Below are 24,044 nucleotides of genomic sequence, written 5' to 3' on the forward strand. Positions count from 1 at the left end.
CCCGCACACTGTATCTAGATAGCAAAACAATTGTAGCAGTATTACACCCTAATAACATACAGTAATGCCATTATACAGTATACTTTACCTGGAGGTCGCTAACAAGGCTAAAGAGGAGGGCTGTGCAGTGAAAAGTGAAGTGAAAGAGCAGGTTTGTGTGAAGCTTCATAGAAAGCTGAAGAAAAAGTCATGTTTTTGAAGAAGAAAACGGCCAGATAATTACGGTCATGTCTGTGATGGGGTGAGTCTTCATGCAGATCAAAACCTAGCACATGTTAATGCACGACTGTCTGCTTTTTAAACCCTATTCTGTGAAAGAACATGTATAAACATATATATAAACACAATTAGAAGGCGACTGGAAGGCTAAATGTTTTTTTGTTTGTTTGTAAAATTCATATTGTTGGACTTGTATATGTGAACATTTTTATTATCAAATGTGTTGGTCAGCCTGATACGGTATTTAGCACTCAGATTTGTAAAATTTCTTACACACTGTCCCGTAGTTAGGTGCTGTAACGTCTGAAAGAGGAAGAGAAAAGAGAAAAAAACAGCCCATCTCAGACCCTCTTTAACCTTTTAGCGCCCCCACTTGACTTTTAAAGGCAGGAGGCTATTGACAGCCTTTAGAATGAGGCACGAGAAACACACACATTCCTCTAAATATCCCAGAAGCCCTTGCACATTCCAACAATGCAGCAGCAGGATGCCTAAAGCCCCATCATAGTGGTGCATCGGTCATAATTCACTGTAAATGTGTTAATTAATACTGTGTTGAAGTGAGGTTATCCAGTGTTGAACATTTGTTGTTAATGCAACTGCACAGAACCTAAACTTTTTTTTTTAGAAGGTTGTTGCTGCTGCTGCTGCACTGTGGGCAGTGTCCTGTGGCCTGGTTTGTGCGCACACGGATGTGTGTCTGTCTCAGAGCCTCACCTGAAGACTGGCAACAGTAAGGCGACGGGCGTCGTCTGAAGGCGAGGCCACGGGAACGATGAAGGGACTGTCGGGGATGTGCTCATCGTTGAAGCGGATGGAAACCTCGTAGTCTCCTGTGGGGGCAGGAGTTTGATGTCAGGAGGGGAAAAGGACACAGAAGTCACAGTGCGGTTGAATGATCACTGGATGTGTGTGTGTGTGTGTGTGTGTGTGTGTGAGGTGTTGTTCACTTCCAGTCCATACCCAGAGGTCCCATCAACCACGAACACTGACATTGGTTAGTGTGTCTCATTAAAGCTGCAACAATAAGTTCTATCTATCCAGTGTGAGGCTGTTATTCACACCTACCCCATTATTACACAGTTCAAGATTTCTCATTTCCCCATCACCATCTCTTTTCTCACCAGGCTCCTGCACAATGTAGGACACTCCACTGGAGCCATCCTTACGGTCCTCAAAGGCAATTTCAGCCTTGCTCGGCCCCTCCACAGCAATACTGAGACCCCCGGCTCCAGCCTCTCGCGTCCAGATACTGAACTCGGCTGCACACATCACAAGGTTGAAACAACTTCAGCTATAAAACATACTTAATGAAGAAGACAACGACGAAGAATACAATGACCGTCAGCACTAACCTGGAACTCCAGCTTCTGCTCTCTCCAGGCCTGGTCCTCCAGCACGAACTTTGTGAGCTCCACCTTCTCCCAGAGGGCCCACAGTGAACTGGAAGGGACTTCCAGGCACATGCATGCCATTGTATTTCACACACACAGTGTGGACACCTGTCTCGGTGGGGACGAAGCGAATGCAGTAGGTGTTGTTCTCTCCTTCCATGATGTCAGCCTTGTGGATCTGTCCAGACGGGCTGGTCACCTGAGCGGTCATGTCGGCTATGCTGATCTCTGTAGGGAGAGTAGAGAGACAAGTGTCAATCAGTGAAATCCAGTCCAACCAACACAGTCATCTTCGGCTACATTTTACAACAGTTCAAACATAAAAGTCCAAACATTCTGTTTTTTTTTTCACCTGGGATTTTGAGGCTGAGGTCACACTGGCTGCCCACATTAGCCACCGATGGTGCTCTCCTCTTCCTGGTGATGCTCTCCTTCATTCTGCCTTCTCCGGTTACTTTAACTGTAAAAGCACTTCCTGTGCACAAACACATCCAGAATCTTTCAGCTTAGTAGTTCAGAACAGCAACCAAGTCTTATTCCGTAGTTTGTGGTTGTTGTAAGGCAAGTACGTAAGATGAGCACCTGGCACATGCTGGTCAGAAAACTTGATGTTGATGATGTAATTGCCTGGCTCTGTAGGGCAGTAGGTGACCTTGCAGGTGCCATCTTCCTGGTCCTCAGTGTTGATGTCCACTTTACTGGGTCCCTCAATGGACAGACTTAAACCACCGTAGCCTGCATGGAATAATGACAGGTTGGTGTTTGAAATAAAAACAAGACGTTACCGTTGGGGATGTAACTGCAGATCAGCAAGACTGAAGCCAACCAGCTAGCTTCTTAACTACTATCACTAAATGTTGTGGTCACCATGAATGCATTTACCTGCATCACGTGTGTCGATGATGAACTCAGCTGGCTCAAATGTCCTGGCCTCACTCAGACCCTGGCCGCTCACGCGTACGCGGCTGGCGTCTCCGATCTCCGATTGGCTGATCATAACAGCAATAGGGCTGCTGGGAATGTGGCGACCATTCTTCTTGATGTTCACCAGGTGCTCACCGATCTCCTTAGGAACAAATGAGATACCTGCAGCAGACACATGCGCAAAAAAGAATATGGATTTCAAATGAGGACCAAAAACGTATTTATTTTTCCCCTGAAGTTGTCCTGAGAACCATTCTCACCAACGTGTCCGTTACGCAGCATCTTCAACAGACAGGGCTCCTCACGTCCTGAGGGTGTGGTCAGGGAGGCAGTCAGCTGACTGAGGTCAAACTCTCCAATGTCCAGTGGGATATCTGCTGCTGAGCCCACCTTCAGATGGGACATCCTCATGGAGTCATCACCTGGAGACACAGCAAGGGTCAATCAGAGAGTGGGACAAAGCTGTGGTTCTGAAACGACCGGATCAAAATCAGCCTGAGCTAAAATGAGTTTTAAATTAAATCAAATGCAGATCACAATAAAATAACACAAATTCACATTTGCACCCGTGAGGAGTAGAAACATCTGACAAACAACGTTTGCAGTGAGTCTTGAAAAAGAATGATTTTGCAAAATTATTGTGTCTTGTTACTAGTGTTGGTACTAATACTAGCCTAAAGAGTTTAAAGCACCATGCAGCTGTTATACTGCAAACAAGTGGGACAAACTACCACCACGAATAGTCAGCTGCAAAGTGATTTTTTGTTGAATCTAGTATAAAAACATCAACCTCTAAAATCATTTTATATGCATCCATAGTTAAATTCTGTTCCGTCCTTTTTTATTCTTTTTATATTTCTCTATAAATTAATTTAAAAAATCTCTTTCTATTGGCATTAGCGTTATTTATTGCAGAGTTTATTGTAGAGTAGTTTGTGAAATGCAGCATACCACCCACCACCCATGCCTCAAAGCTAACCATGGTTGATCAATGAAACATAGAAAAAAAAAAAGGAAGTTAGAAAAGAATGTTTAGGATGTATGATAAATGACAAGGTTGGATGATGTTACCAGTAATCCTAGCAGCGAAGGGGCTGCCAGGGATGTGCTTGTCATTGTATTTGACCAGGATGCTGTAGTCTCCGGGCAGGACAGGCAAGTAGGACACAGTGCACGTCCCGTCTTGGTTGTCCACACAGCTGATGTCAGCCTTGGATGGACCCTCAATGGCCAGAGACAGACCACCTAATGAAGACATGAGTGAAGGTGAAGGTGAAGATGAAGCCTCCGATTATCAGAAATGATGGGAATGACATTTAGTTTGTGAGAGCTTCAAAAAGCCAACTAATGTGTTCCAGTAGACTTCAAACCTTCTCCAGCATCTTTGGTGTCAACAGTGAAGATGGCAGGCTTGTTGACGGTGCCGTGGATGAGACCAGGACCATAGGCGCTGACGTTACCGCTGTTCATGTAGTCAACGTAGAACTGTAGAGGACTTCCTGTGGGAGACAGGAAACAGGTTGCATTAGTAAAATGTTTCAGTTTAAAAACATATATGTTAATTATCTCCATGTTTCTGCAAATGCAAACTGTACCAGGGATGTGGATTCCATCATATTTGATGTCCATCTCATGCAGACCAGCCTCAGTGGGCGCGTACTTAACCGTAACTGTGCCATCTTTGTTGTCGGCGATGTCGGGTTTGGCAACCTTGCCTGATGGCATTCGGACCTCACCTTCAGCAGTGAAACAAAGTCATGTGCATCATGTAGGTCAATAGGTCAGAACAGACTCATTACTAGAAAAACATGAATGACTTTTCGGATCACGACAAACATGTGATCTACCTGTGATCTCTCCTTTCTGAATGGTGAATGGAATGACCAGGTCGAAGGGTCTCAGCCCTGCCACATCCAAACCGTTGAGTCCCATTGGTCTGTCCGTTGCCTGTTTGTTTGACAGATGAACAAATATCATGATGATGGTCATATCAACAGTGAACGCCGCGTTATCACAGCGGACGTAACCAACACAGTACAGGACAGATATGCAAGCTTCCAAACACCAACAAACGGAATGGGACTAAAAGAATCGTGGAGGTGATTGATGGGAGAACAACAACTGTGGTCAAGATGAGGATGATGACACTGACAAACACTGCAAGAGAGAGAGAGTGAAAAAAGATGAGGACAAAAACACTGGCAGGTCAGGGAAAGGAGGGTGGAGGAGGAGGATGCACAGTTGGCCATTTTGTTAAATGTGGCGCAGGCCACATTGGTGATTGTCAAAATGGCTGGTTTTGTCTCACAATGCTGAACACATGGGCTGCACAGGGAAGATAAATCCCCAGGTACAAATTAAACCATTAAACTATTTTTAATTTTCCCCACTTCTGTCGCATTTGTCCATGTGTCTGAGGAATCCTGTTCCTGAGAAAAAGTGACATAAAAGAACCCTCCATGGCACAGAGATGAAACACCTGCAATGAGCAGCAGCCCAGAGGGCAAAGGGGGGAGGGGGGTTGCTGGAGGCAATGATGGGAATGAGAGATGAAAATTTAGAATCTAAACAACATGGATGCGAGAGATGGAGGCAGAGGTTGTAGGTACCCAGGGCTGTTGAGCGTAGTATTGGGGCATTTGGCTCTGCTGCATGAGTTGGTCTGATGGAGCTCCTTCCAGTGCCTGATAGGGATGGGAGGTTAAAGGTGAGAGGTGGAGAGGGTACAACATAAGAAAGAGAATTATGTAAAATAATAATGGGAAAAAAAGAAGTCTAAGTGATGAAAGGAAATGTCTTGTGCCAAAGAGCCAACTGAAAAACCTCTGTAAAAGCACGTTTCACAGATGTCTGCGGCTGCTCGTCTGCTTATTGACGTACCACAGTACAATCTGTTCTGTTCTGTTTTAAACAAAATGTTAAAAACCTTGAAGTGGGTGAGAACAATCTTTTAAGACTGTATTTTGAAACCCTCAACTAAAAATGTATGTTTTCACTAATCAATGCAGTAAATGATGCTGAATTCATCTTTATGCAGATGATATGATGATTATCTATGAAAGTTTCTATTCTCAACAGTTCACCTCTGTGTGAATTACTGTTCTACTTTTCAGAACCTGGTATCTTTACCAATACTTTCTATCTGAACTTGATTGGAGGGATTCATTAAAACACACTTTACATACGTAAACAAATCAACTGGAACCTAGAAAACAAGTAACAAAGTATTATTTATATGTACAAAAGTGTAATGGTTATCACGCCTGCCTTACACATCTGCATTACACACAGTGGGTAGAGGCCCACAGGAATCACATACTAAATAGCGCCCTCCTGTGGCAGCATGTGTGGGTTGCAAATACTCACTCTGTGATTATGGGACAAATAAGGGAAAAATGACGATTGAAGAAATCACAAAAGAGCAAATCATTACTGATAATGACTGCTGTAGGTCAATTTCCCAACCAAAAAAAAAAAAACCCTTGTCAGTTCACGACCCTCTGATTTTTAGTCTGATGGTTTTAATGGCAGTTAGACATAACATTATTGGTTATATGGTTCTGTACTGGCCATTGTACAGTCTGTGTCACATTCTGCTTCTTTTTGGTTTATGAATTTTTACATGTCGTATCGCAAAAAAATAATATACTGAACCGTTGGTAAAACCAGTGCCGAAACACACAGGACTCACCGTGACTTGGAAGGGACTGTTAGGTATGTGCTCGCCTCCGAAGCGGACGCAGATGACATACTCGCCGGGCTGTGGCGCAGTGTAGAAGATGTCAAAAGTGCCGTCTTCGTTTTCAACAACGTCCACGTCAACCTCTGCCCCCTCGGGCGTACAGACGGTGCATGTCACTTTGCCTTTTCCAGCAGCCTTGGCGTCAACTGTGATGACTGTCTGCTCGCCAATTTGAATGGTCGGGCCAACGCCAGCGCCTTGGGGAGAAAGTAAAATGTGATCGTATTTATCCGCGTTCCACTGACACAAAGTTACTCGCACTGTCTCACACAAAACTCTCAGCATGCACATTCCACAACCATGAGACCAGGTTAAGGTTGGATGGAGTCTAGTCATGTTATTATCTGTCTAAAGTTCAGTAAATTGTTACCATCGACTAACAGAAATTCCACTTAGGATTGGGAACTAGATCGCTCAAGTGCCATTCCACCATGCCATCCTACCTCCACTGTTAGTCCATTAGTCTGTCCAGTAAAAGAGTGAGAGGAATACAAATGTAAAGTTATTAGACGGGAGCCAAACTTATAAAAAATGAGAGAAGGAAGAAAATAGTTAAGGAAGAGAAAGAGAAGGAGAAGAAGCAAAGAGAGATGGGGTTTCCTGTTAAAGGCTGGTGCTATTGTGCTAGATGCTGTCAGAGAGTCGAGGAGGGAGAAGGAAGAGGACTTCCTGGACATGACAAAGTCATTCAGTAGGCTTACCTAAACCATGACCGCCGATTGAGACTGACAATAGGAACGGTGAGAAGCAGGAGGAACGGGGGAAAAACAAAAAAAAAAAAACAGTGACAAATGAAAGAAAGTCAGGTGAGGGTGGGGGTGATGTGAAGCAATAACTGTGCTCTAAACACTTGAAATAAATTAAAAAAACAGTGATAGTGGAGTGTGAAGCAGGAGGTGGGAGAGCTATATATGAGGGTGTTTGTGTGTACGTATGTACTGTGTGTAGCTAAGGAGCACAGCGTGAGAAACAACACACCTAGAGATAATAAATAAGACAGAAGCAGTAGGTAGGAAACTGTTAAGATGTCAGCTTTTTTTTTCTTTCCACACTTTTTATTTGGTTTTATTTGGCTGATAATTAAAATAAATAAATAAATCGGGATCAAGGACATTTTACGTCACAATGACTTCTTTTGTCAAAATGAACTGTGTTGAATTATGGCCAAAGAAGTTATGGTTTGGGTTTAAACTGTAGGCTTGTGTTGAATTATTGTCTTTTGTCCTCTAAGGAGGATCCTTGTATATAAAATTGTCATCACGTTTTATTGGAAAAAAAAACAACCCAAAAACAAACAAACCTTGAACTAGTAATTAACAGTACAATAGCAGTCTATACGGCTGAGCAGCTGATTTGACAGAAAGAGGTCACAATACTGTAGCAGTGCTCAGCCGAGTGGTGTGGTGAGACTTTGTGGTGGGGGGTGGATCGAGGGAGAAGGAAGGGGGCAAAGAGTTTTTGGGGGCAAAAAGCAGTTCAATTCTCACCAGCCCTACTCCACTGCAATGAATGAAAGCCACTGCAGAAGAACTTAACTCTGACATGTGGACAACAGAGTCAGTAGGGATACAAGTCATCCACTTTTTATCTTCCTCACTTCCTGGTTTTGTCATGATTGATATCAAAGATTACCGACAGATAATGTGTTTCTTTTACCATAGAACAGAACTCTCGTACACAGGCTAAAACATGTCAGTATAGTAACTATGGCTCTCTTGTCCAGAGCAGCACCAACGTACGTACCTGTGACTGTGCACTTGCTGGCGTCTCCGGTGGGCAGGGCTCTGATACGGTAAGGTGAATATGGGATCTCATCCCCTCCGTACTTAATGAGGATGGTATATCTGCCCGTCATGTCGGGGACGTAGGACACCAAGTATGTGCCATCGTGGTTGTCGCGGATGTTGGCCTTCTTCGGTTTGCCCTCAGGGTCCTGCGGAAAAGCAGAATGACTCAAAATGTGAAAAGAAGCCTCACCAAAGGTCTGCGTTTTTTTGCCTCTGCATCATGTACAGGGACTCACCGTGATCTGCACAGCCAGGAGTCCCTCTCCTGCATCTTTGGCATCGATTGTGAATTCCACAGGCAGAGAAGCTGGCACCCCAGTGGTGTTGAGGCCTGGCCCGCTGGCACGCACTTTACTGGCATCATGGGTGGGCAGCACCTTTACCTTGTATGGGCTGAAGTGGAACAAAAGCAGCTCTATCAGTGGTCAGTTGAAACATACAGGAAGTTGATCAGTGACTGATCGATACATCTGTGTTACCTGCGTGGGATCTCCTCATCAGCATACAGCACGTTGATGGAGTAAGGCCCCTCTCTGGTGGGAACGTAGTTGACGGTGTGAGTCTGGTCACCGTTATCCACCACTTCCACAGGCTCCACCACGCCTTAACACACACACACACACACACACACACACACACAAACACACGTCAGGCACTGCATGTTTCTTCTAACTATTCTAATTACATAATGTGAACAACTGTTGCATCCTACCTTTTGGTCCTTGCACACGGACCTGCAGTGGGGCCACTCCAGCTTTGGAAGCATCCACTGTGAAGGCCTGAGGAATGTTGGCCCTGACATTGTTGCCCAGGCCTGGACCTTGGCATTTGACCTTGGTACTGTCCACTGTGTCACTGACTGGCACAGAGAACGGACTACCTGCTCAGACAGAGACCAAGTGAGGGGAGTTGAAAGTACTGTAACTTAAGTTATTGAACAGCTTTGACAGTCTGGGTACAATCTTAATGACAGGCACCGTCTGTCAATCATTGCTTTCCTGTACCTGTGATAGGCTGTCCTCCATAGGTGATGTTGAGGTTGTAGGTGCCAGGCTCATACGGGATGTACTCAACACTGCAGCTGCCGTCTTTATTATCAGTGCAGGACATCTTGGCCTCGGATGGACCCTCCATGGCCAGACCCAGACCACCAGTGCCGGCTCCTCTGCAAAGAAGTTGATGGACATTTTAAATATAAACAGTACACCAGTGCCGGCTCCTCTGCAAAGAAGGACATTTTAAATATAAACAGTCTATGTGGTTGTATTAAAAAGGTGATTGGTTTCTCTCTCCTGTCACACACCTGGTCTCCACTGTGAACTTGTTAGGCTTATTGGTGATTCCACCTTTCAGGCCAGGGCCGTGCACGTGAACCCTGGCTGGATCACATCCCTCTGTGACCGCAACACGGAATGGACTCTTGGGCACCGGAGAGCCATCGTAGCACACCTCCACACTGTGGGGGCCTAAGGAGCATTAAAGAAGCTTCTCATGAGAATTCAAAAACTCTGGAATAGAAAGTAGACAAACGCTGCTTTGTACTTACCCTCTTCATAAGGAGTGTACTCCACATTGTAGGTGCCATCTCCCAGATCTGTGATCATAGCGTCAGTGCGACTGCCTGATGGGTTAGCGATGAGAGTTTTGATGTGGTCACCTCCCTTCTGTGAGAGAGCACGAGCGTCCACAGTAAAGTCTGTAGTCGCCTCACGGAAAACACCTGAGAGACCACAACGGGGATTACAAATCCTGGGAATTTAGGCTTGGTTTACATCAAGGTAACGCTCTGTGCTGTCTACTCGTCTTAGATTACGTGATTTTTGCACCTTTGCCCTCCACTCCTGGCCCAAAGACACGAACTCCACTGGTGTCAACTGCGGGCTCCACGTTGAGCCGGGCAGGGAAGTTGGGCACATCCTTGCCACCATAGCGGATGGTGAGTGTGTACGAGCCAGGGTACAGAGGGATGTAGGTGATGGTGTAGGTCCCATCTCCGTTGTCCTGGATATGGACCTCAGCCTCGGTGCCACTGTCCGAGATGATCTCGATGGTCAGTTCTGCCGGACCAGCATTTGTACAGTCCACGATGAACTCTCCTGTTTCCCCGACCTTGGCTCGCTCCAGACCTGGCCCAGAGCAGCGAACCTAATAATGAGAATAAAATTAGTGTGATGAGAAAATCAACAATCTGTGTATTAGCCAAAGTTGACGGTCAACATAAGATATGGATCAGTCCTACCTTGGAGGGGTCTGTAGCAGGGTAAGCTGTGGGGGTGAAGGGTGATCCAGGGATGGGAGCACCGTCATAGGTCAGCTCCACCTGGTATGGCCCAGCCTCTCGTGGAATGAACTTCACCTGACTGGTTTCTGGACTGAGTCCTGGCTCAACCTGAAGTTAGAGAAGGAAGAGATTTGTATTTTACATAAACAACATTGTTTGGCATAAATGTGCCAGTCAAAACACAACCAGGATGATTTAGTGTTACTTGAGGTTTTTTAGTTTCTTGTGTATCAGTGAGATTGAGAAAAAACACCTAATAAGTTGTTCAAATATATTTCTTTATATTTTCCACAAAAGTATCAAGAATCAGTTTTTCATCCAATTCATCCAACTAATCCTGATTAGTGTCTGATGGAGGTTACATAACAAGAAAAGAAGAAGAAGTTCACACCTTGCTGGCCACAGGTTTTCCTGAAGGTCCAGTCACCACAGCAGCAACCTTTCCCTGACCTCCAGCACCCTTTGATTTGACTGTAAATTCCTGGTCTTTGCCCACGGTCATCTCTAACATGACACAAAGAAACCAGAATGTAAAAACACTGACCCAGAAACCAGTGAAGACATAATAACCAGAAGTGTATTATGACTAATGAGTGACCAATGGAAAGAGCCTTACTGTCTGGGAGGCCTGTGACGTTGATCTTGCTGAGGTCCAGACTGGGAGCCACGCCCACATTGAACGGGCTCTTGGGAATATGGTCTCCCCCGTAGGTCACAGCAACTCCCAGAGGCCCCTAGTGGCAAAAACAGAGCAGTTACACAGATTACACTTACATTTATGACCTAGAAAAAAAAATCCTTGTTCTGGGTTATGCTCTTATTCTGAACACATCACTGAACTGACACACCTTTAGTTAACTGACTCATGGTTTCTGTTGAATTAATGTATCGTTTATCACGTTTGAAATGAGTAATGGTTTGAAGAGTCTCAAGGTTGCTGAAGCTAATGCTAGCTAGTATACTTGACTTTTTAGAATTCAAAATTGAACATGTCACGTCAATGTCACTCACTTATTCCTAAATAGGTTCTAGTAGAACAATCAGTGTGTTTTCCTACCTGCTGTACAGGTGTGTATTTGACAGTGTGAGTATTGTCGTGGTTATTGATAATTTCAAAGTCTTTGACGGCTTCTCCTTTGGTCGGGCTGCTGAAGCTGCAGTCGAGGTTGGCCTTTCCTGCTCCTTTGGTGCTGACTGTGAAATGGGTGGGTTTGTTCAGTTCAATGCCTGAAAAAAGACAAACACAATTGATTTTCCGTAAACATAAAAAAAAAAAAAAAATACTGTTGTTCTTCTAAGAAATAGAGGAAGTTTAGGAAGTGAAGCCAGACATCTGTTTTGCTCCTGGTGGACAATAACAGAAAAAGGCTTCAGCTCAGCTGATCAGTGTTAGCAGATGGGACATAAACTGAATCTAATACATGGATGTTTCATTTGCTATTGTCGTCCAAGTAATTCACAGATCGTTTTTGTAAGTTTGCAAGAAGCCCAGTTATGATTTGCAAAATGGCGATTGATTTATTGTTACATATTTACCTTATATATTTACCTTATATAAATATAATGCAAAAGCAGTAACACCTGATACACTTGCTCTCACTGCCTGTTTAAACTCAGTACAACAAGATTTACATTAGTCCATGTACTGTTGTTTGATAATTGATAATTTTTTGTAATTTTTAATTTACATGTCTAGTAAAACTATTTTTGTTTTTTTCCATTTGTACGTCTACTGCAATTGATGATGCTGCCAAATAAATAATATTGTTAAATTCATGCATTCAAGCATTTTTATTTTATTTTTTCTACTGTGTGAATTTTTTTTTTTAATGGTAGAACTTAGAGTAGTGCTGGTGACGTCATGCTCTTACCATTGCGGCTGAGTCCAGGTCCTTCTGCTTTCACTTTACTGGCATCGTGAGAAGGATCCACTTTGACCCTGATGGGTGTCATAGGAATGGCCTAAACAACAAACAGTGCAGGAGTCAGACGCACAGACCCGTAAGATATTTGACACCAACTCAAAACTCATCACAAATCTCAGGTAAAATCTCAAAGGAAGCCATAAACTGGTTCATACATGTATTAACATCATTTGTCCAGAAAATACAGATAGCGTGGACAACTGCCAGATGTTACTGATCATGAACTCATGCATTGTGGGAAATAAGAAGAGTGTAATTCAGTAAAGGAGACTGAATCAAATTAAGACGCAGGAGACCAGACACAAACAGATGTCCGGCCAACCCTAACACAGATTCAACTCTTCCATAACATTCTGCCTTCTTCACATGCACATCCTGTCCTTTGTCCACAATTCAAATCAAACTCACATGGTCTGCAAACAGCACCATGATGGTGTAGCTGCCTGCTCCAGGAGGAGTGTACTTCACAGTGAACGTGTCGTTGTCATTCCTGATGATGTCGAAGTCGATGTCGGCCTCTGCTGGTCCAACTACGCCCGGGGCGCATTTGATCCCGATGCTGATGTCACCTGGGGACAAGAAGGAAAAGCATGTCAGAACGGATCAGAACACATTCAGACACAATAAATTAAATATGTCAAATATTGTAAATGTACAAAATTAGGAGAAGTCAACACTTGGTATAAGATTTCACTTCCTTCTGAAAGTGTAGGACCTGTACTTAAGGGGACAGAAGGACTAGAAGGACATGAAAAGCTTGAAGGACTTTGAAAGACTTACAATTTAGAAAAGGAATTAAACTGAGTTAGGAACACTTGAAGAGATGAGACTGACTTTGAGAACAAGCCTTACCTTGACCAGCTTCTGCACAGTCCACAGTAAAATATGTGGGTTCGAAGGCCTTCAGGCCAGTCTTGGCTACACCAGGTCCTGACACCTTTACTTTGTTTGGATGGCAACCTGCACCGATGTTCATCTGTGGACAAAAAAACAAAAAACAAAAACACATTCAGCTAACTTTTTAGTCATTAAATATTTAAAAAGTAAATTCTAGATAGAAAAATGCCAGTAAGTATGTGGTTGTGTTCAGATTCTGACCCTGAACGGACTGTCAGGGATGTTGACTCCCCCCCAGGAGACCATGATGGTGTGTTTCACAGGCTTCTTCGGGGTGTAGCTGCAGGTGTAGGTGCCGTTGCCGTTATCTTTAACCTGTACATCAACAGGAGTACCATCACCGTCCTGTAGGGGCAGAAAAACAAAGATGTAAAACATAAACTATTAAAGCTGAAAAGATCCACTGGTTTCAACCCCTAACACATCTGAAGCAGGTTTAAGATCGACTTGACTTGATCTAAACAAAGCTTAAAGCCATACCTGAGCCAAAATCTTCAGAGGAGCTTTTCCTCCCTGCTTGGCGTCAACTGTAAACTCTGTGGGTTTTCCAACAGCCAGACCAGTGCTCTGCAGACCTGGACCATGGGCCTTGACCTGCAACACAGACACACAGATAAAGACATGTTTCTGCATTGAAATACTTCTCCAGAGCAAACAAAGTAAAATTAAAGGCAAACTAAATGTAGAAAGAAAACAAAACAAAAGACTTTTAGTATTTCTAACTTATCAGTAAAGATAGGTGTAACCTAGGAGACAACCTGTAGCCAAGGAAAGGCTATAGGTTAGCTTAAAGCCAATGTTACTGACAAATATCTAATATATAATAGTCTATAAAACTTAAATAGATTTGCAGCTAAATTTGTGAATTTATATGCAGCTGTCTTGGTTTTGACACCATGACTCTTCGTGGGCATAGGTACAAATACTGGAGTACTCTTTGCCTTCATCAATATTCCATCCTGGCATTTAATAAACAATAGGCCGTGTGTTTCTTTTGAAGACAGTTCTGTCTTCTAAGACTGAGTACTTTACTACAACTATGGCACTATAATATGTGCACAGAAACACACACGTACCTTGTCAGGGTAGAAGTCCTTTCCTGGAGGGTTGACAATCTCAGCCATGAAAGGAGAGTGCTGGATGTCTTCGTTGTTGCACAGTACATGCACAGCATACTCTCCGGGCTCAGTGGGCCAGTAGCGCACGTCACAGGATCCATCTCCCTTGTCATCACATTCAATTTTGGCCTGAGACGGGCCTTCAACAGAGAAACCTGCAGAGAGCACATGAACGGATTGTTTAACTAAACGTTTAAGATTCGAGCCCCGAGTGTGATACGTTCTTAAAATCTGTACTTACCCAGTGTACCGACGTTGTCTCCAACAGCTTCCACCACAAAATCAGCAGATTTACCAACAACACCAGCCTCCAGTCCTGGACCCCAGGCTCTCACCTTCTGCTGGCCAGCCTCAGGGCTAATCTTGACCTCAATAGGACTGAAGAGAGCAGAGTGTGAGCAGAAATCAAGAAATAACTCATTAGGATCCAACTGTATTTTCCTATAAATGGCACTGGTGTGTACAGTACCTGCGGGGGATGTGCTGCCCTCCCCAGGTGATGGTGATGCTGTAGGTTCCAGGTGTGGTGGGGAAATAGTCAAACCCATAGACGCCATCTCCAAGATCCTTCCTCTTACACGGCTCCTCCAGACCCTCTGTTAGCATAAAAAAGATAATTACTACGACTAGGAAACACAGTTATGTGGATTAATTCTATACTAACTCAATAATACAATTGTTTTGGCTACAATTTAACAATTCTGCTGACTTTACATTAATTATGCCTTGTTTGTAGCAAAACTCTAGCTAATTCAGAGCTAGCTGTCCTGGCTAATTTAACAGTAGGCTACATTTTTTCTACCTCCTTTACTAGCCATTAGCAAATCTTACATTATATTCAGCAAACCTTCTGGTGTTGCTGGTGTACATTTTATTTGCAGTGTTTTATATGTATTTGCTGTATGTGCGTTTATATGAAGTTTACTTCTGACTTTCTTTTAGCTAAGTGCTTGTAAACATGCAGCTAGCGAGGGTATTTAGCAATAGCGGCTATTATAGGCATATTTTCCTTTTTTTTAATAAAAAAAGTGGTTAAACATTGCATAGTCTAACTTTCAGTAGTTTATATTACCTTTACATTTTAGCTGACATCTTTACTTACAGTGGCTGCACTGCTTATCTTTCTGCCTCAACCAGGCTACATGTTACCCATTACTTTGGCTAGCCCAGTTACATTTAACCAATTTCCCTTTTCACTTTATTGTGCTAAAGGTTAAATGAAACAATGAGAATGACATTTTGCCATGAGCCACAGAACCTCATAAATAAAAAGTGGAAAAACAAAGAATAAAAAAGATTTGTGTTACTCACTGGGGCCTTTAATGGTGACCTTAAGCTCTCCAGTGCCGGCTCCTTTAGTGTAAACCTTAAAGTCTGCAGTCTCCTTCACCCGCAGGCCCTTTGGCTGCAGGCCACGGCCCTTAGCTCTGCACAGGCTGGGGTTACACGCTGCACAGAGTAAAAAAGAGAAAATCAAGGTTCGACTCCAACATCATCACCACAAGAGAGTTTACTAGTGGTTTCTGTGGGGGGAAGAGGAATGAAGTGGAGGATAAATGCAATAAAACCGAAACATTTTCCATACTAATGTTACATCCATCACAACGTGAGGCTGCTGGAAACCTCTCAGCTATTCTTCCCCACCAACTGCCCAGTTACACCCCCCTGTGTGCCCCTAAACAGCCAGCATACTCCAGAGCCCATTGAAGGACGTTAGCCCACACAGGAAGTGGAGTTTCCTTATCTCCAAATTAAAAGAGTATAATATGGCAGTTGATGTCACACTGAAACAACCCACAGGAAGCAACAAAAAAACCCACAGGAAGGTTAAATAATAACTCGATGCCATAAAATTGGTGAGAATAATTTTTTTGTGTGAGTAAACTAAAAAATTGCTGATCACATACACCATAAAAAAACCCACAAAAACACAATGTTTCTAAGAAACAACAAGCAGGCTGTGCAACACAAACACCATTGTTTATGATTTGTGCCGTGATGTAAACGTATGAGCATTAGTTAAATGGAAGAAGTGATGTATCCTGCTCCAGGGTGACAACACAAACAATACAAACAGTGTAATGCTGGTCTCCTTCCGTAAAGACGCGAGCTTATGTTAGTGAATGTGTGAGTAGATCATTCCCTCAACACACTGAAATCTCCTAATAAGGAGACGGCAGCACCACGGATGACTGAGTCATAGGCAGGGGGAATTAGTCGCAAGTGAAGACATGCATCACACAAACACACATGGAGTGTGTACCCAAGAGAGAAATCCCAGGAAACAGGAAATGACAGCAGAAGGAAGAGGCAGTTCCAGAGAGAGGAGAGATACCACCAGGCTTCTATCAAAGAGAGGACAGGAGTGGAGCAGAGAGGAGACGGCATCCAGTGGAACAGCAGGAAAAAGAAAGAATGCTTTACAAAAAAAGTCTGCAGGGAAAACACAGCAGCATGAGAAAACACATTTTCGGACTAACTGTCAGCTGAAGTTACCTTTAACTTCCTGTCTTAAGCTCGCCCATTTATCAATTCCTTTAAAAAAACAACATCAGCAGACCTGGCCTGCTTTCCTGAGAACATTGGATACTGAAACGTGTTTTTTTTCCTGCCAGATTTAGCACTCAGTATTTACATAGTGACTGCATCACTGATTTTCACAAAGGACTTTAGACCCACAGAAGCCATGTCACTGGGACTGGGCTGCTGAATGCTTTTGAAAGGGCTTTGAAGCATTTATTTCTAACATAGAAATTCTTGTGCATGTTTAAACTCCAGTTCTGCTAGAAAACAGATCCAATATAATAACTGACTGTTCATAAATAATTGACAAAAAAAAAAACCTACGTAGCAATCAGCATTTACAGTAGTGATATATTACATTTGTAGGAGTAGTACATCGGAGTAATGTATCCTATACAGTACATGATAGGGTACTGATTTTTTTCACCCCTACCTTCTCCAACACCGACGGTGAAGGGACTTTTGCTGATCTGTCCTCCGGCGAACGTGACAAAGATGGTGTGTTGACCCTCCTGTGTGGGTTTGTAGGTGCAGCGGTAGCTACTGTTGCCCTTGTCCTCAATGGTGCAAGGCACTGTGGTCTTCTTACCAGCCGGGTCCATGATCACCACCTCTACCTCACCAACGCCAGCACCTGAGAGGACAAAGATGTAGCCGTGATGCGTTCAAAACTGCAGGGAAAAAAAAAGAACCAAAACTGATTCATTTGCTGTGACTTACCTGCTGTGTAGACGTCAAAGTAGGTGGTCTTATTGGCAATGTTCCCTGAGGGCTCGATGCCAGGGCCCTGGGCTGTGGCTTTGCTGGAGTCTCCCTGAGCCATGCCAATCTCCACCTCGAAGGGGCTCTTAGAGATGTGCTGCCCGGCAAACAGCACCGTCACCTATAGGGCAGATCAAATGAAATTCCAGGTCAACGTCACAGACAGACACTTGAGCTGTAGTTGGCACTGTAACCTATACTATTGTTCTAGTGAAATTGGCACCAAAAAGCATAAAACTCACCTTGTGCATGCCTGTGACTTTAGGGACGTAGATGACAGAGTAGGTGCGGTTCTTATCATTGTTTGCTGTCACTTTAGCCTAGAGGAAAAAAAAATGAAATACTAATCAGTCAAATGAAACAGAATGAAGACAAAGCACCAGGCAAAAGACAGCGATAAACCAGCACGTGTCTCACCTCCTCTCTGTGTCCTGCTGGATCCTCTACGTAAACCAAGACCTCGCCCATTCCTGCACTGATGGTCTCCACGGTGAAATTAGCCTTTTTCATCACAACATTACCTACAGGCTCGATACCTGCAGAGAAGAGAAGAAGTAGGTGAGCGAGGAGAGGGTTAATGATTCATTAACCTGGATTTAAGAGGAAAAACAACATTTGGTTTGCTCTCTTCTTGGGACATCTTGGCCAATCTTAATTAGTCATAGGGGTTTCAAAGGCTTACCTAGTTTAGGTTGCACTTTTTACTGACAGTTAAACAACACTGTCCAGCAGCTGAAGCTCTGATTGGTTCATGGGTGGGTCAATCTACATAACCCAACATATGGCTAATTCTTGCTGCATCTCAAAGAGTGCAAAAAAGGGGGAATGATAATACAGTAGGTTTGAAATAAACTGCTTATAATATTTATGTTACTAGTTTTTGAAATCGTTTATTAATGTCTTTCAACTGAAAACTTAAGTTTTTGTTTTGTGAAACACTTACTTCTTGTTCAAAAGTCCATACAGAAAATCATCCCATTCACCGCCCTCAGGACGAGTTTGTCCTTCTACAGGCCTTATCCTTATTTGCTGTTTTGTGACATTGGTGTGTGCCTTTGTCTTTAGGTATGTGTGTGTGTGTGTGTGTGTGTATAAATACCTGGACCGTAAGCACGGGCCTTCTTAGGGTTGAGTTTGGGCCTGAGAGGCGCCCCAGGCTTCAGTTTGGCTTTAGGAAACTGGGACAGGTATGTCATGACTGAATGTTCGTCCACATTGGGGTCAACAATCTCCTCAGGGGTGATCACCTGCAAGTCAGAGAGAGAGAAACAGAACGATGGGATGGCATTGTCACAGAACTGTTGTTTGTCATAACAGAAGTGGAGTACAACTAATTGCCACAGCCTGAGGAAGTCACCCGTTGTCATGGCAACACATAACCACATAAAGCAAGTGATTCGCGACGTGATTTAGCCACAACTGGGTAGAAAGCACCTGTGGCAACCTCCAACAAAAAGCAGCTGGCACACATAATAACACACACACACTGACTGTGTCATTTCAAGACCACAGACGAAGCAGCGACAGACAGTTTCTCAGTAGAAGCACAGCTGAAGGGGGAAACAGCGGTGACCACAGAGCCAACTGTCGGCACGCTATGCTGTTCCAGTGAACAGCACTGTACCAACCATGGCTGAACCACACTGCCAAACAATCACCACGGCAACACACCGAAAAAAAAAAAAACACATCTCCATGTCAAATGTCAGATTCAGGGACAAGGCTTGAAACGCAGGCATTAACATCAAACTAAACCAACTGGCTCAGTAAGTTTGTCTCTTACTTTATAAAACATCATTCTGTTTTCATTCTACCACTGACTCCTGTCCCAACTTGAAGGACGACAGTTATTTAAAAAGAAAACACACCGCTTGACCCAATGTCTCAATAACAAAAAACGGACAGTTGTTTGCTTTTAGCTCACTACTGAAAGGTCGACAGCTGTGTAAACAAACACAGGAATTTTTAAGAAAATATTTTATCTTTATCGAGGTCACTGAGATCTTGTTTATTAACCCTAAATTAAAAAGCTGCTTTGGCTAATGGTTAAATATCCAACCTTGAGATATCATGCTCACGATGTTATGGGTACACAAGTGTATGAGAGGTCATCACAGAAAACATTCAAACTAAAACCACTGAGACACAAGGACAGGAATTACTGTTACATGAGGTCTAAAATACATAGCTACATTAGCCAAATGTCCACAGAGCCTTTAAGTGTTAGCCGTGTACTGCACAGAGTATTCAAACCTTCCCATGTCCCACATCAGATTACCTGTGGGATTCCCAGCCAGTCATCAGCCTGCTGCATAGCCTCACGGGCGTTGTCCACGGGCTTGGTCTGATCCCACTGGTCCCAGTCAGGACACAGACCTGCAGGGGAGAAAGGAAACAGATTCAGGCTGCATTCAATGCGAGCACACAATAAGAGATGGAAACTGATGTTCATCACTTTAAATTTTTTAGGTTAAATTGTGTCGTGCTAGGAATGACCCTAATACTATTCTACTGCTATTTCCAAAATAAAGATACTCGGCATTGTAAATGTAGTGGCAGAGATAACATTGTAGCTCCTTCTGTTAAGATCCATCAACAACATCTAACACATAAGGTAAATAAGCTGCTGTACAGCTGAGGACAGAACGTCTGCCCCTTTTGTTTTTATTTTGTTTTACTGCCAGTGTACCTGTTGTAAAGACATCTCTCACAGCAGGGAACGACTCAGTGTGGAACCTTATCAGTGGCTCCAGGCTCACAGTGATCCACAGGTATGCCAAACATCCCGAGTATGTAAACAGAAACCTCCTTTATGATTCACTTTCACTCTCCTCCAGTCCTCATCTCCTTTGTCTAATGTAATAGGCCTGCAACAGTGTACAGCTGCTCTGCCCCTCTCCTCAAACCCTTTAAATTTGATCCCACTCTTCATCTCTTTGGCTGGCCTCAGACATGTTAAGGTTTCTAGTGTTTAACAGACAGACCTGGAGCACAGCTGTCAACCAGGGCACCCAGGGCCCGGCCGGTCTGCCAGTCTCTGTTGAAGTTGGTGATGGGGAGCTCCGGCAGTTTGTTCTGGATCCATCCCAGCAGCCTCTGCTTGGGCGTCTTCTGCCTGCCCTCGTCCGCCTCCTCCTCCTCATCCCACATGGGCATGGAGATGGAGTAGTGCAGGATCAAGGTCCAGATGAGACCCAGGATCAGCTTCAGGTTCCCATCCACAATGGCTTTAGAGTCTGGAAGATATAGAAAAAGAGAAGACTGCATTTTAGAAACCAAAAGAACCACAAATGAATGGATATAAACAAAAGGAAACCACAGGTAAATGTTTTTTCTTTAACAGTAAGGTCAAAATCTAGAACATTTTTATATTCTTTCCTAGAGTGTTGTTGTTATCTACCATCTCATCTACAGCCTCAGGGAGGCAGGGACTGAATACCAGGAAGTCACAAACCGTGCCCTAGTCTAAGGTAGTTTATGTTGGCCTAAACCTTAGGTCTTTTTGAAACAATTTCCTACTCAACCAAATCAAAAAGTTTCAGTGAGTGTGTGCAACATGTGTGGGAATGAGACTGTCCAAAACGATGATGGCTATATAACTGCATCTAAGGGTTAGAGCACATACTGCAGGCCAGACTTTTACATAGGGTTTAACTTTAGAGTGGCCATAAAAGAGTCAGCCAAGGTAATGAAAATGTCAGGAGTCTCTCTTACTCTGTCTTCAAGGTGACTCTGAGTCGTAGATTTAGCCAGTGTGAGATTTTTTTTTTTAACCCTACTAAACTGAAAAACACCATCAATGATTGCACCGAAACATGGATAATTGAATGAGAGCATAAGAGCATAATAATAATAAATATAAAATACAACTGGATTTTTCCTACTGCATATCAGAGTATAAAAAGTGTGGGAATATACGAACACAACCACAGCTGTATTATTGTCAGCACAGACACTCTCTCAAGAGTTCTTTGGGTTTGGTGGGTTGTACTCTGACTTGAGCTCTATTGTCACTGAAGTATTCACATCTAGGACGAAATCCTGTATAAACAGATTTACTGCTAAATATAATTGATGCATTTAGAGGCTGTTATTTTAGTAGAGAAACCATCCTTTGCACAATGTGTGGCAGGAAATAATTTCGGCTAAGATTTGTGCGTAAGGCCGCGCTGCAGTACATTACATCCAAAGTGAAGCGAGAGCTCTGTCTAAAGCTGCTGATTCTGTAAGAGGCATTTGTCTGCATTCAGACTGAACCACAGCTCCCACAGCAGAGGAATGAAGCTGGCCTGGGCATGAAGAACACACACTCGTATGTATTTATAACACTAACACCACAGCATGCACACACACGTTACACAAGTAGCAGTCAATCTTAGGGGCTGATAACTGAAGTCCAGGCTTCAGGCAAGGGTGGAGCAGTGACGTTCTGAGGAGGATGTTGATAAGAACCTACTGACGGAAACTGCGATGTACGTACACAGAGCAAGTACAGACGGGGGACTGAGAAGCTGCATGCTCGCTCTGTGGTGTCGAGCTAAATGTTGGAGGCTCCCTTTAATGGAGACAAGTGTGTCTGAGAGTCCTTTCGGCAGTCTCTCAGACTTTTCAGCACTCTGACACACGGGCCATTCTCATTTAACTGCTGCCCACATTATCGTCAGCTCAGTTTTGTTTTGCTAATGTCTGGACTGGAATCTTCTCTGGTCGTATTTTCTCTGTGCTCAGCGGGGACTGAGAAGATTAAGTAGAAGAATATTTGACACTTGCAGAGAGAGGCTCTGAAAGCTTTTTGGCAGCCGGAGTCTGAGAAGGGGGTCAGCAAGGAGGGGTCAGTGTTACAATATGATGTGTGGGTCATGAAATGGTAAGAGGCTTCAGGCAACTGCCCCAGAATGACTGTGACTGCCCCGAAAATGCACAGCACAATAAAAAACAATAAAAAACATAAATGCATTATATACATATATGAATATATTTTTCTAACGTTTGTTATGTCCAAGTAGGGAATTCCCAGCTATACTTCCATAGTTAACATTGCTAACGTGATGTTTAGGGACATTTCTTACAGAAATCTTTGCCTATTCCATGCCAGACAATTAAAAGTATATTAGGATTTTAGTATAACCGTAGGATGTCTGACCTATATAACCATAACGGATATTTAAAAACGCTTAACATTTTTAAGAAATGTTAAATGAAAAGGTCAGCCAATAGAGGGCTCCGAAGTATACGGAACATACCGGACATTGTGAGTAAAGGCAACATTTGCAATAATATCAGGAAGTCACACTCCTGCAAATTCCATAAGAAAGACATCATCCCAGCCAGGATGAAAACCAGTGACTCTTATACTCTGAGCCAATTGCCTTTAACACTATATTAGTATGGGACAACAGAGAGATTTATGAGGTGATCAATAACCCTAAAATTATTTGGAGTCCCCAAAAACACATCTCAGACACATTGATATGTGCTTACTGTCTTTTTCTACATGTTCCAATCTGTTGAAGTAAACCTCAGCTGGCAGCTTGATTCAGTTTGTGTTCTGACATGAGACGAGGGGGAATGTGCTCACGAGCTACCGCAACTGTGGCACATGACATGTACACTACTTCTCCCCTTGGAAAAATACGCTCTCCTCAGTGATAAAACAGCACGAGGTCAGACGAGAGGTCTGTTTGGATGACCCATCACTATGGGAACTTTGGGAGAGCTGCGTCACCGTAGCGACAGAGCGGCAACTTCGTCTGCTCTGGAATGATGGGGGGAAAAAAGTAAAATGATAAGAAAAAAAGGCAGGAGGAAGGTGAGAGAGAATGATGGGAAAAAGAAGAGGTGGAAAAATATCGTCAGAAAACAGTGATAAATGTGACGGACAGCCATAAAAATCCACAGCTGTGGTGAGGATGGTTTGAACATGTGTATCACAGGCTGGCACTTGCAGTAGGAATGTGATCAAGAACAGCAGGGGAGACTCACAGGATCCTTTAAAAGCTGGTATGAGTATTTACTGTAATTCAAATCATGTTTGCACCTGACGTTGAAATGTCGACCCATCTAGATTCACCATTTCAGAAAAGATGGTTCACCCTTTATTCTAGAGCAGGGGTGACAAACTCATTTTCACCGAGGGCCACATCAGGAAGATTGTATAGATCAGCGGTGCCCAACCCCCGGTCCACGGAACATTGGTCCAATAGGCCACAGTGGGGCATAGTGGAAAAAAAATGTACTTAATTTTTACTAATTTACTTCATTAGAAAAAAAACCCCAATCCATTTACTTTTTTTATTTAGAGATAATCTGGCAATATTTTAAAAAATAGGTCACAGGCAACAGGTGGTACTGGTTGACCAGTCCTTGGAACAAAAAGGTTGGGGACCACTGGTATAGATGTAACTACTCTATAACAGACTATTACCTGTTTCTACAATTAATCCTCCTGTTCCTGCCCCTGGTAGTCAATTAT

The 24,044-nt window shown here is 43.4% G+C and overlaps 2 protein-coding genes across 4 annotated transcripts in view; both read right to left on the reverse strand.

Moving 5' to 3' along the window:
• The window catches only part of snphb (syntaphilin b), a 1,167,912-nt gene that overhangs the window by 226,521 nt on the left and 917,347 nt on the right, over positions 1-24,044 (reverse strand). The gene's annotated exons all lie outside the window — the stretch shown is intronic.
• flna (filamin A, alpha (actin binding protein 280)) overlaps positions 1-24,044 on the reverse strand; it is a 45,757-nt gene that overhangs the window by 3,508 nt on the left and 18,205 nt on the right. Inside the window, exons 3-44 of one of the 2 annotated variants that reach the window (XM_008318357.3) lie at positions 20,557-20,808; positions 19,851-19,948; positions 18,672-18,819; positions 17,990-18,108; positions 17,815-17,892; positions 17,531-17,693; positions 17,244-17,444; positions 15,599-15,736; positions 14,757-14,883; positions 14,529-14,665; positions 14,246-14,442; positions 13,650-13,763; positions 13,371-13,514; positions 13,125-13,248; positions 12,681-12,841; positions 12,219-12,309; positions 11,405-11,574; positions 10,964-11,081; positions 10,739-10,851; positions 10,306-10,455; positions 9,893-10,211; positions 9,613-9,786; positions 9,370-9,532; positions 9,071-9,231; positions 8,779-8,946; positions 8,546-8,669; positions 8,303-8,459; positions 8,023-8,212; positions 6,981-7,004; positions 6,229-6,476; positions 5,147-5,221; positions 4,385-4,484; positions 4,133-4,273; positions 3,908-4,036; positions 3,609-3,782; positions 2,798-2,959; positions 2,496-2,699; positions 2,196-2,348; positions 1,966-2,088; positions 1,575-1,841; positions 1,344-1,481; positions 937-1,052 (exon numbers count right to left, since the gene is read on the reverse strand). In XM_008318357.3, the coding sequence (XP_008316579.1) occupies positions 937-1,052; positions 1,344-1,481; positions 1,575-1,841; positions 1,966-2,088; positions 2,196-2,348; positions 2,496-2,699; positions 2,798-2,959; positions 3,609-3,782; positions 3,908-4,036; positions 4,133-4,273; positions 4,385-4,484; positions 5,147-5,221; positions 6,229-6,476; positions 6,981-7,004; positions 8,023-8,212; positions 8,303-8,459; positions 8,546-8,669; positions 8,779-8,946; positions 9,071-9,231; positions 9,370-9,532; positions 9,613-9,786; positions 9,893-10,211; positions 10,306-10,455; positions 10,739-10,851; positions 10,964-11,081; positions 11,405-11,574; positions 12,219-12,309; positions 12,681-12,841; positions 13,125-13,248; positions 13,371-13,514; positions 13,650-13,763; positions 14,246-14,442; positions 14,529-14,665; positions 14,757-14,883; positions 15,599-15,736; positions 17,244-17,444; positions 17,531-17,693; positions 17,815-17,892; positions 17,990-18,108; positions 18,672-18,819; positions 19,851-19,948; positions 20,557-20,808 (6,353 nt within the window). The remainder of the gene's footprint in view (positions 1-936; positions 1,053-1,343; positions 1,482-1,574; positions 1,842-1,965; positions 2,089-2,195; positions 2,349-2,495; positions 2,700-2,797; positions 2,960-3,608; positions 3,783-3,907; positions 4,037-4,132; positions 4,274-4,384; positions 4,485-5,146; positions 5,222-6,228; positions 6,477-6,980; positions 7,005-8,022; positions 8,213-8,302; positions 8,460-8,545; positions 8,670-8,778; positions 8,947-9,070; positions 9,232-9,369; positions 9,533-9,612; positions 9,787-9,892; positions 10,212-10,305; positions 10,456-10,738; positions 10,852-10,963; positions 11,082-11,404; positions 11,575-12,218; positions 12,310-12,680; positions 12,842-13,124; positions 13,249-13,370; positions 13,515-13,649; positions 13,764-14,245; positions 14,443-14,528; positions 14,666-14,756; positions 14,884-15,598; positions 15,737-17,243; positions 17,445-17,530; positions 17,694-17,814; positions 17,893-17,989; positions 18,109-18,671; positions 18,820-19,850; positions 19,949-20,556; positions 20,809-24,044) is intronic. The other variant, XM_025059367.1, reaches the window with a different exon arrangement.

Source organism: Cynoglossus semilaevis, chromosome 10 (genome assembly GCF_000523025.1).
Source record: "Cynoglossus semilaevis isolate Cse_v1.0 chromosome 10, Cse_v1.0, whole genome shotgun sequence".
NCBI classification, from domain to species: Eukaryota; Metazoa; Chordata; class Actinopteri; order Pleuronectiformes; family Cynoglossidae; genus Cynoglossus; species Cynoglossus semilaevis.